This window comes from Heliconius melpomene, chromosome 10 (genome assembly GCF_056956725.1).
Source record: "Heliconius melpomene rosina isolate 202511_hmr_F chromosome 10, ASM5695672v1, whole genome shotgun sequence".
NCBI classification, from domain to species: domain Eukaryota; kingdom Metazoa; phylum Arthropoda; class Insecta; order Lepidoptera; family Nymphalidae; genus Heliconius; species Heliconius melpomene.
The window spans coordinates 8,866,666-8,878,829 of record NC_140398.1 but is presented as its reverse complement, the minus strand read 5'-3'; the positions used below and the strand labels follow the sequence as shown (position 1 = coordinate 8,878,829).

The 12,164-nt window shown below is 30.7% G+C and overlaps 2 protein-coding genes across 2 annotated transcripts; one reads left to right on the top strand and one right to left on the bottom strand.

The window, feature by feature from the left end:
- Nucleotides 1-211: 211 nt before the first annotated feature.
- On the top strand, nt 212-8,904 carry ERp60 (disulfide-isomerase A3). Its single transcript, XM_085190685.1, has 9 exons — nt 212-483; nt 563-771; nt 942-1,170; nt 3,982-4,092; nt 4,497-4,629; nt 5,608-5,768; nt 7,223-7,451; nt 7,803-7,940; nt 8,456-8,904. The coding sequence occupies exons 1-9, from the start codon at nt 335-337 to the stop codon at nt 8,561-8,563; spliced, it is 1,467 nt and encodes a 488-aa protein (XP_085046811.1). The 5' UTR covers nt 212-334; the 3' UTR covers nt 8,564-8,904.
- Nucleotides 8,905-10,378: 1,474 nt separating this feature from the next.
- Ak6 (adenylate kinase isoenzyme 6) lies at nt 10,379-11,935 on the bottom strand. The gene is made up of 4 exons (XM_085190691.1): nt 11,776-11,935; nt 11,538-11,689; nt 11,195-11,340; nt 10,379-10,582 (listed from the first exon to the last, which is right to left on the bottom strand). Exons 1-4 carry the CDS (start codon nt 11,816-11,818, stop codon nt 10,393-10,395), a joined length of 531 nt encoding a protein of 176 aa, XP_085046817.1. The 5' UTR covers nt 11,819-11,935; the 3' UTR covers nt 10,379-10,392.
- Between the last annotated feature and the right edge of the window lie 229 nt (nt 11,936-12,164).

Below are 12,164 nucleotides of genomic sequence, written 5' to 3'. Positions count from 1 at the left end.
TTTATTATTTTACCGGTTAATACTAATGTACTAAATTTCTGTGTAATATAAATTACTATATTATAATAATAAACACATTTATTTACATTTTCTTATATATAAATCATTTTATAATTTTCTATTATTAAAAGTATATAAGAACGTATGTTTTAATGAATGCATCAATAGCTATCCAATCAAAAACGGCCAACGCTGTGCCGGCTAATGTCACTTTCAGCATCATACGTGTATTTTTCCGGTCCTTGTCCCCTCTTTACATTTCATTCTTACTAGCTTCACTTGGACGTTGAAAATACGTGTAGTGGTACCTATTGGACCAGTGAAAGTTTCAAAAATGTTAGGATCACTTAAAATTTTACTATTTTTAGGTTTAATTTATTTTTCTAAAGCCTCTGAAGAGGATGTACTTGAACTTACTGATGCCGACTTCTCCAGTGCTATATCTCAACATGAAACAGCTCTCGTCATGTTTTACGCTCCATGGTAAGAATTATAAGAGTTGAATAACCTTTAGTCCTTGTGATCTTAGTTATTTTTTCTAATACTATTTCTAATATAATAGGTGTGGTCATTGCAAGAGATTAAAACCAGAATACGCTGACGCGGCCGGCATTTTGAAAAATGATGATCCCCCAATTACGCTAGCTAAAGTGGACTGTACGGAAGGTGGAAAGAGCTCTTGTGAACAGCACTCTGTCTCTGGATACCCTACACTTAAGATCTTCCGCAATGGTCAACTTTCACAAGAGTACAATGGCCCCAGAGAATCCAGTAAGTGACAATTCTGTTATATGAGAATGCTGAAACATTGAACTAAATTTTCTTTTTGAGGATAAATTTGAAAAATAATTGTAATGTCTTATTTGTGGATGTTGATCTTTTAATATATTAGACACTAATTTATATTCCTTTAAATATATCTCATGATTTTTTCTGTTTAGATGGCATAGTCAAATATATGAGAGCCCAAGTAGGACCAAGCTCAAAAGACTTAGTAGATGTGGCTAGCTATGAAAAATTCCTTGCCAAGGATGAAGTGGTAGTTGTAGGCTTCTTTGAAAAAGAAAGCGACTTAAAGGGCAAATTCTTGGTAGCCGCTGATGTGATGAGAGAACAAGTGGTGTTTGGACACTCTTCAGCTAAAGATGTTTTAGAAAAAGCTGGATTCAAGTTAGTATCTTATAATTCTTCTAAATATACAATTATACCTATTTTTTGCTTTATATTGTTTGCCATGCTGCACATGGTAGTATTAAAACTACCCCTTTCTCCATGTACCAACCAATTATCTAAATATTAATGTTATGTGGTAGAATTCAATAGTGCACATTATTTTGTTACCTGATATGATTAAATGAATGTAATTCATTGCCCCCTGGGTATTGTCACATTGTGTACCTATATTATTAGAAGTAGCAAAAAAACAAAAGATAAATTTAAAAAATAACATATTTTTCAAATGTTTTGTACTTTAATTAGCTAGTTCAAATACAGCTATGTAAATCTAAATACATTTATTTGAAAGTTATTTTTATTCATTAATAGTGACTAATTTAAATATTTGTACAGGTGCTTGTATTATTATGAAAGAAATAGCTTCATGCACAAGTACTTGTTGCTTATACATTTTTTTTATTAAATACATAATTTTAGCATTAACAATAGCATGTCATTTCTTTACTTTGAGTGTTTACTGAGTCTAATTTATTACCATACATTATTTATCAAACAACTTTAAATCATATTTAAAATATTTATATTTAATTTATTATTTTCAAAGTCGTAAGTTTATTATATTCAAAGGTTAAATTAGTAATGAAAGCCAATTTAAACTTCCATGAATTTTAAATAATTAAAAAATAAATTGGTTTTGTAAACTAATTTTAGAAATTTTATTTAAAAAAGAGATTAAAAAATGCTTAATCTAAATCTTTTCAACTTAAAATATGAATTTAATGTAACTTAAAAAAGCATTCTGTTAACACTTGCTTGAATTGTTGTTAACAATTATGGATACACTTCATTATTAGCCTTAATTTGCTATGAATTATTGTAATTTTCTGCAATTTCACATTTATATACTCAAGGCTTTTTTATTGCTGATTTCTTATACACTCAAATCAATTATTGAACAGTATTTAAGTAATAATTGTGATAAATCCTGATCAAATCCATGAGGAATGATTTAATTTTATTTTTTACTTTCATTTTGATACTCAAGGTACTTAAAGTGACAAAAGTGGGTAAGAATCGAACCCACAACTATCGTCGTATTTCCTATTACACGCTTCTGCTCCTATGCTACAACAGCCTCATTTATTGAACCTAACCCGTGTGTCGTGGCGCAGTGGCCCAAATTGTAACTGTAAAGGCGACTGGTTGTGGGCTCGATCCCCACTGGAGGAAATGAAATATTTATTAAAATTTATATTTCCATTTCTTCTTTCTGGTGTCGACGCAAAAGCGCGACGTTGAGTTCCGCCACTCAACACGCAATGCCTCCAGAATTCGGCGGAAAGTGGGGAACGGAGTGTCTTAACACTACGTTCCTTCTGCCCTGCTTCACAGCGTGATGCTGATTTCGTGCAAGTTTTAATAGTAGATAATCGAGATAATAAAAAATCATTTAATGGTTTTTTTTATTTTTTTGCTTTATATATTATTCCTTTTATTATAAATATCAGTTTTGTTAGATAACTTCTGTAATCTGTCCTAACCATTTGTTTATGTTCAAAAATTTAAATATTATTAATCACGACAGTTAGTTAATTTAGCTGTTTATCTATTTTCAAGTTTGATAAAATGCTTCCCAACTACCTATTGTATGTATACTGGTATAGAGTTACCAAATTATAGCAATTTTATTAAATTAGAAATACAAAATTAAGTATTATATTTTAATATGACTTGTTAAAATATGTATATAAGATATTTAAAACGCTACGCTATGTCTCGAATATTGTCTACGTGAATAAAAATATTATATTATTCCTATTTTCGCATATAATGAGATAACAACCTTGATGGTACAATAGGTTTCTACATGTTTGTATTTAATAATGATTGTTTTCATATCGCCGCTATTTTCCTCTGTGACGGCCATGTTTTTGCTCTTTCTTTAAACTATGGAAAATGTAAAGCAGTAATTGTTAGACTTCCGTCATTATGTGGACAAAGTAACTTATACACGACACAGATATTTTATAGAATATGTATATTCTTTTAATTATTAATGATATGTATATTTTTTTAAATTAAGAAACTCCGTTTCCCACGCACCAATTTTCGACAGAATTGGATTCGACAGGAACGTCATAATATTATTCCCAAAAAAATATTAAAAAATTGAGATTTATAATTTGACGAAAGTTAGGTACTATACCACCACTCCATATTCCCAGATTAGTACATACCAATGTTGGGTGTATGGTGTGCACAGAAACTTTCAGGCTTTATAAAATAACGAAGGTTTGGCTACTGTTGTCTCTTAGATGATTATGCAACATCAATTTTTGCTCTTATCGAGATATTTATGTAATTTAGACGACGAAACATAGCTCAGTATTCTTATCTTATCAAACAAATCCAATGTCTCATCTAACTATCCTACATATGTAAAAAAAAAAACAAATATATAATGTCGGCGTAACGGGTCAAAAGCCAAATTCAAATACAGAGATCATATACGGTCGAAAAGGCTTCTCTAAAACAAACAAATGGTGGCAATAAAACACCATATGAACGAATCAAGGCGTACCGGGAACGTAAAAAGATATATACAACAAACTGTACATGCATAGACAAATAAAAATATGTTATTAATAAAATCTAAACCGTTACATAAAAGGATTCACATATAACATACGGCCGGGTCCATGACACATTCGCATTTTTTTATTTTATTTAATTTGATAAGATGAAGGTAGCACAAAGGAGTTTAAATATTATAATATTTAATTAAATGTATACTTTTGTCAACAGGGATAATGTAGTGCTGTACCGTCCCAAGCGTCTCCAAAACAAATTCGAAGATTCCTTTGTCGTGTACAACGGTGAGCCAGCTGAACTCAAGGGCTTCATTAAGGAAAACTAGTAAGTAATTTTAATAATTTATTTTTACTTAATTTCTTCATTCATTGAAGACGTCGTGGCGCATGGAAACAAGTGTGTAATTGTAATCCGACGGTTGTGGGTGTGATTACCACTGGACGAAATGAATTATTATTTATTTATATTTTCATTTCGTCGCTCTGGCTCGTGATTAAGTTCCGTCACTCGACACGAAATGCGTCTAAAAATATATCGTAAAGTGGGGACGGGAGTGTCTTAACACTGGATTTCCTCTGCCTATCATGCTACGGGAAACTGATGATGATGCTACATTTTGTTTTTTCACCTATATTTACTTCATTTTCATTATTTCATCTGTAGGTATTTTGTGTCTAATTAGAGTAGCTTTTGAAGTTTAGTATTTAATATATCCATATTGTTTTCAGCCATGGTCTAGTTGGTGTGCGTCAAAAGGAGAACATCCAGGACTTCAGCAACCCTCTTGTAGTTGTCTTCTTTGATGTTGACTACCAGAAGAATCCTAAGGGAACCAACTACTGGAGGAACCGTGTGCTTAAGGTAAAAACAAAATCATTTTTACAAGTTTTCCCGCAAATAACAGAGTATATAGAGTGGGAACCTAATCTTATAGAGACATTTGTTTTCCCATGCACTGCCCAATTTTCTTTTTGTCAACCAAAGCGGAAGAATGGAAATTATCAAACACTTAAATTGGATTACAGATGCTGTCCCACTGTGCCACAACAGCTTATTTTTGTTTTTAGGGTTCCGTACGTTTTAGGGAAAAAAGGAACCCTTATAAGATTGCTCTGTTGTCCATCTGTCTATCTGTCAAGACCCTTTATCTCAGGAACGCTTAGAGATATCGAGTTAAAATTTAAACCTTTATACCTCTTATATCTTCGGCCTCATAATTCCCTGAAAAACAAAATATGACATAAAACACATATTTCGACACTATAAAGGGAATTAATTAACCTAGAACTATAGAATTTTTCTGGTCTATTAAATATTCCAATATGAAAAGGCGAAAAAAATAACACTAAATTCATCAAAACAAGTCCCTTATTTTATGTACATTTTCCTTAAATACTTATACTACATATTTGATAAGTTATAGCAAAATAATAATTTCCTTATATACAAATATAATTATTATTCTGGTTATAATTGTTAATATACATACATAAATTAAAAATGCGCATAAATAAGTAACTAAGCTATTTATTAAAAAATAAAACGAGTAGAAAGCTATGTGCATATTTTAATTGCTGAAACAAAATATGATCAGGTTGTGGATTCCATCCCCCCCTAAGGAATGACTTATTTTCATTTCGTCCCTTTGCTAACAAATCGAAGCGCACCGTTGACTTCCGCTATTCAACACACAAAGCCTCGAAAATTTTAAAGTGTGTAGGGAACAGAGTGTCTTAACACTAGGTTCCCTCTGCCTACCTGCTACATGTGGGCCTCAGCATAAAACAAAAAAAAGTTAAATTTTACTAAAATAATAGCACTCTTTTATAAACTATTCAGGTTGCCAAGGAAATGTCAGAAATATCATTCGCGATCAGCGACAAGGATGATTTCATGCACGAGCTGAACGACTACGGCATCGACTTTGCCAAAGGCGACAAGCCTGTTGTGGCCGGAAAGGACATTGATGGCAACAAATTTGTGATGAGCAAGGAGTTCAGGTGAATGTTATTATTTTGTCATATATATGTTTTGAGGTCTATATGGCACACTGTGGCAGCGTTTGATTACAAGCGTGACGGTTGTGTGTTCGATCCCCACTCGATGGGATGAATAATTATAATTTATAAACTGCGTTAGTTTCACCAGTCGATTGTTGGCGGAAAGCGAAGAATGCAAAATGCGGTCGTGTCGTGACGTGGAAATAAAAATATATTGAAATAAAGGAATTGTAGATGCGTGGGTTTTACGATTGGTGGATCTTCAATTTTTTAATACAATCTTAATTATTTCTAATTCGGTGTTAGTAATAATATTTTAAAGGATTTACTTTAGAATTTGAATAAAATTGTCCCTTTTTCTCATTAAAATAACAAATAAGTCATTTTAATCATACTACAAATATTTTAGTGTCACTTATCTTTTTTTTATCTGTATTGACAATTAAAAAACATTAATGTTATCACTAAAAGCGCTATAAAATATAGCGGTGTCTTTACTCTTCATTAAAATTACGAAAAATTTTCGTTATTACCAAAAAAAATTAGAGACTTAACCAATGACCATACAATCGTATTGTACAGTCACGATACTATAGTTCATTACTCATTTAATACTAATTTGTTACAGTAATTTAGTCGCGATTTAAATTGCTTAGTAATTCTTTCATTCATCAGTGTGTAACTAAACTGATATCGATATTATTAACCAGTTAGATTTACTGAAAATAAACTTTATTTCATTTCAAGTAGTTAAGAGCAATTAAATTTTGTAGCACTTCAAAAGTGTAAATAGATTGAGTTTCATTAATTAAAAAGTGTTAACTTGCAATGTTTTAAAATGCTTATCACACTTTGTTTGTCAAAAGGTATTCTTATCAATAATGCTTTCATTTTATTGCTGTAGAAAACTCTAGTAAAAATATGCATTTATGATATAGGTTCATTAAATATCATTCTGTGTTTAAGTTATTTCACACATTTTATTCTTAATGTGCTTTTATATATGTAAAATGACTTTGTCTTAGGAAACTGGAGAAATAGCAGGGTAGTCAGAGTGAACATAGGAACCTAGTGTCCAGACACTTTCGTCCCATAGTTTGTGCCGAATTCTGGAGGCATTTCTTGCATTGTTGAATGGCGTTTGTATTGTCGTCAGAATGAAGAAATGAAAATATTGAATATTTAATTCCTCCGAGTGGGAATCAAACCCACAATTGTCACGTTTGCAGTCGCTCCCCTGTGTCCCTGCACCACAGTCTCTAATTAAATGTTAATATTTTTATAATCTAAAATACTTGTACATTTGCAATCACAACCAATCACAACTTAAAATAGTACAAAATGCGCCATATTAGTTTTTATAAAAAAAACTTAGGTGTAGAGTTTTTATTGCACTTTAAAAACTATATAATATGAATACTTTAAAATAACATTTTTTTTATATCTCATTACAGCATTGAAAATCTACTCGCATTCGCCAAGGATCTAGTAGATGGCAAACTAGAACCATTCATCAAGTCTCAACCGATTCCTTCAGAGGATGGACCCGTCAAAGTAGCAGTCGGCAAAAACTTCAAGGAGCTAGTGTCCGACAGTGGGCGGGATGCTTTAATTGAGTTTTACGCACCATGGTGTGGCCATTGCCAGAAGTTGGTACCAGTTTGGGATGAATTAGCTGAAAAGGTAATTTGATAAAGAAATGAGTATAGTATTATATACTGTAAACGCGATTGAGGTGACTCAGGAGGAATGGATTGAAAAGAATTTGAAAGTTTGAAAAGAACAGAATGGAGTGTCTTTGACACCTAGGTTTTTTTTGGTAAATGCGAGATGGGGATACATGAAGCTGAAAACTGAAAGAGATAGATTGGATGTTTAGGAATTTTTATTAAAAATAAAAAATAAATAAATTAGCTTCACGCTGTATCCCGCACACAGCATGGTATGCAGGGTATAAAATATATTTGTCAGACAATTAAACACCCATCCTAAAAATAATTTTTAAAACAAATTATTAAGCAATTTTTTTAACAGATGAAGGATGAAGAAGTTGACATCATCAAACTAGATGCTACCGCCAATGACTGGCCTAAGTCTTCATACGATGTGTCAGGCTTCCCAACAATCTACTGGAAGCCTAAGGATAGCTCCAAGAAACCAGTTAGATACAATGTAAGTTAGAAATCATACACTTTAATAATTAATGAACTTTATTACTGAAAGTGCAGTGTAAAATTATAAATTTTATTCCTACTCAAGGGAATTACTTATTTACATTTTCCCACGCTAATTGCAACATCGAGATTCATGACTCAACACAAGTTGAGAATTGAGTACCTTGTGGCACTAGGTTATCTCTGCTGACAACTTCTTCATAGTGTGAAACTAAAAAAAATATGTTTATTTATAAATGTGTGTAAAACACATTTTTATGTTCTGGTTAAGCATGATAGGTTATATTTTCAAAATTAGGATTTTGAACTGACTGATACTAACCATGTAATATATTCTTAAATGAATCATGGGTGTTTTGTCATGCTTATACCTAATCCAAATCTACTCAAAATCATTATAAATAAATATTTTCTCAAAATTTATTTTCATATATTATGTTTTAAATAAACATTTTGTTTATATTCCATATTGGCCATGTTAATATATGTATGTATAATTGTTTCCTTTTACAGGGTGGACGTGCCATTGAAGACTTCATTAAATATGTATCTGAAAATGCTTCAGACAAACTCAAAGGTTACGACAGAAAGGGCAATGTAATAAGCAAAGATGAGCTCTAAAGTAGTTGTGAATACACTTTCCATGAAAGATCTGTGAGTGAATGAGTGTATGTATGTATGAAAGTAACACTCACCATACAAAATCGACTAAATTAGTAAACTATAGATTATCTATAGAATACCATTCCATCGTTTTGTATGAGTGAGCCCATATTTAGGATCTATTGATGAGATTTTATTGGTTGTACTTTTTTTATGAATAATTTTATATGTCACTACACTTAATACCCAATAACTTTCATCGATATAGCCTTTATTATGTATCGAAATACAGTAATTTTAATGCATTTCTTAATTATTCTCAGTGGAAATAAAAATAAATTAGGAAATATTTATACAAATGTTGTTTGGTTTTATTTTATTATACATAAATTTTTGTTTATATTTAAGAGAAAACAAATTGACTCTATCTTCTTCTTCTATCTTAAATAAATAATAGCTTTAAAAAAAAAAAAATATTTGGATTACTTTGCTGGAGCATATTTTATTACTTTATTGTATAATTAGTGTTCTATTAACATTTCTAAGTAGGAATATTAAAAAGAAAAATCTCAGTACATAATATCATGAATAGCATCTCACCTCCAAAGATATCATCTTTTTTGTTAGTGTCACTATTTAACACTAATGAAATTTCAATATTTTGTACATACAAAATTCCATTCATAACACTGGAAAAATTACTCTATATTTATATTGCTATGTCATCAGTTATTTACTCTTAACATCGTGATAATATTTTAAGAGAAAGTAACAATTTAATTATTCAACAAGTTTTAAAATTATAACTATCTTAGTAGGCTTATTTAAAATGTGACTAACCCAGCTGCTTGTAAATAAGTTTTGATAAAAATCAAGAATGCATGATGCTATAAAACATTATTTCATAATTTTATTATCCTGTATAATGGAAGCGTCTGCGCTCCTTTTACAGGAGCAGCATATAGGGAAAAATATTTAAAACCAATACCTAAAAAAATTATTAATACACATCAACAGTTGTCGTAGGATTCTTTTTCTCATTTCATGATGTTTATTCACACAGTATTACGTACGTGTGACGCAGTTACGAATTGATATCAATAACGTAAACACTCACTAATAAAAAATACTACTAACGGTTAAACAACTTTGCTGCCAATACCTACGACTCGATTTCGTGAATGAGACGTGCGCGGCGGTGTCGTTCTTTTGTTTTAATTGTATTAAGCTTTTATAGAGTGGTTTCATTTAAAGTAGCGATGACAAAACATTCGTATAGTATAAAATCCAATGAAATAAAATGATTTCACACTTTATCCAGCAAATAGCAGAAGGGTAGGCAGAGAGAACCTAATATCAGGACACTATTTTATTTTTTGTTTAACTAATGGCACTCACTGCCACCCTTTGTTTTGACAGAATGGTGAAACAATATGGGGAGTGTATTGTCAAATGAGTATTAAACTCGCAACCATTACACTTGCAATACAGTGCAGTTAAACACTGTACCACTATGCCACAATGGCCTTTAAGGTGATATAGCTTATGTAGAAGAAGTGTGAAAATGTAGTAATTTTCCATCTTGCCTAGTCAGCCTTTTGTGTAGTTGTAGTGTGTTCAGTGTTCATCATCCTACAAAAATGATTACAATATAACAAGTTATGAATAAAGAGTATAAAAGATATATTTTGATGTAGGTTGATGTAGTGGTCAGAGCTTGGAAAGTTTCTTAGAGATGCTGGCTCTCTGTTCTAGGCTTGTGTCTCTTGGAGATGTTTAAATATTAATATTTAATTCAAAAAATAAAGATATATGACTTTCTAAATAAAATAATTTATCTAAGATAATTATATATTTTCTTCCTTCCACTTTTCTATCCACTCTACAATAGTATCTACATTGTTGTGCAATTGTTCCTCAGTGTCATTGTGAAGCTGTTGTATAATCTCAGGCTTATATGAAGACTGTGCCTCATCTAATAATGTCTCAAATATTTCACATTGTATATTGTCTTCCAATTTTTTTCCTGTATATCCTCTGAAATTTAAAGTAATTTTTATAAAGATATTCATTATATATTTTACTCATGAACAACTTGTTATCAGAGTTCTGACAAAGTGCAATAAGAGCCCCAATTTATCTTCAAAAACTTTCCTTGATGATGGAATAACTTTAGTTTGTAAGTTTCAATATCTTAATATTTTCATATAAAAAAATAATAAATATTTTTATTTCCTTGCTCTGGTAATGAGGCAAGGAATGGCATTGAGTTCCACAACTCAACTTTCAAATACCTTCAGTATATGGCTGAAAGTGGAGCACAGATGTTTTAATGGGAGTGAACTGTCTCAACACTATATTACACTACTGTGCATGAAGCAGTGTGAATCTAAAGCCATTTTTCAACACTATCCTTTATCACACATAAATTAGGATGTGCAGGAAGAATTTACTGTCAAGACAGTATTCTCTTCTTTTCGCCTTAAATGACTCTGTGTGTGTGGTACAACTCATTGCCAAATTTTTTTACCAAAGGGTGAATAAAATTTAATAATTTTTCTGAGAGGGCAATAAACAATTACATTTATATTATATTAAAAATCTTTCAAATATGAATTCTATTGTATATAGTTTTTATTTTATACTGACCTAGCCTGAAGCCTGTCATATAATACAGTATTATTTGCTCTTATAACAAAAACTCCATCAAACCAGCGTTCTGGGAAGAACTCACAACCATGGTAATCTACAATATTACCTCCTTTTGCCATCATTCCTTCCATAATGTCTAACAACTGCAAATATTAATTTCAGTAATACTTTGTATATTGTATGTTATATATATATTATACTTATAATATACTACATTAGTCGTATATAAATAGTTAATTATTAAACAAGTATAACATACATTGTATTATTGTATGTTATACTTATTTAATAATTAACTATTTATAGGCGACAAATAAAAACAATATTAATTTGTTTATACCTTATCCTCATTTAAAAAAGGACATTGGTACTCTGGATCATATTCCTCTAGACAATTGTATTCTTCTGCCACTTTCGACACTTCCCTCCATTCAAATCTGATTCTATCTGATAATAATCGAGAAATTGATGATTTGCCGACTCCTGGTGTTCCTAAAAAGCAAAACAAAACATGTGAAAAACATTATTTAAGTACCAAAAAAAATAATATCATTCACATAATTAAGAGTAATGTTAACCTGTTATCAATATATTAGGCAAAGTTCTGATAGGACCTCTCATTTCAATATTTTATTTGTTTTATTTTGCTAAAAAAATATTAACCTAAAATTTATATTTGATTAGTAAATGTAAACGTCTGGCCGTCTGGCACTTTTGGTGTCACGTTGTCAGGCGGTCAAGCCGTCAAACGTCAATCTCATGGTATTTTTAAAATTAAACAAACTATTTATATTTTTAAAATCTGTACCGTCCCCGTAACTCAAACGAAGATTTATTAAATTAATTATATAAATTGTATAAATTGCTTTTGTTTGTGCTCCGGAAAAGTTGTTTTTTATTATTATTTATTAACGTTCTGATCAATATACAAATACTAATTAATTTTATTAATTAATCATGACTAAAT

Excerpts from the sequence above, each read along its gene's own strand:
- ERp60 (XM_085190685.1), top strand. The coding sequence starts at position 335 with ATGTTAGGATCACTTAAAATTTTACTATTTTTAGGTTTAATTTATTTT. Across the intron at positions 5,769-7,222 it reads GTGATGAGCAAGGAGTTCAG|CATTGAAAATCTACTCGCAT; the intron begins GTGAATGTTATT and ends ATCTCATTACAG. Across the intron at positions 7,941-8,455 it reads AGAAACCAGTTAGATACAAT|GGTGGACGTGCCATTGAAGA; the intron begins GTAAGTTAGAAA and ends TTCCTTTTACAG.
- Ak6 (XM_085190691.1), bottom strand. The coding sequence starts at position 11,818 with ATGAGAGGTCCTATCAGAACTTTGCCTAATATATTGATAACAG. Across the intron at positions 11,341-11,537 it reads CTTTTTTAAATGAGGATAAG|TTGTTAGACATTATGGAAGG; the intron begins GTATAAACAAAT and ends TAATATTTGCAG. Across the intron at positions 10,583-11,194 it reads TATGACAGGCTTCAGGCTAG|AGGATATACAGGAAAAAAAT; the intron begins GTCAGTATAAAA and ends TTTAAATTTCAG.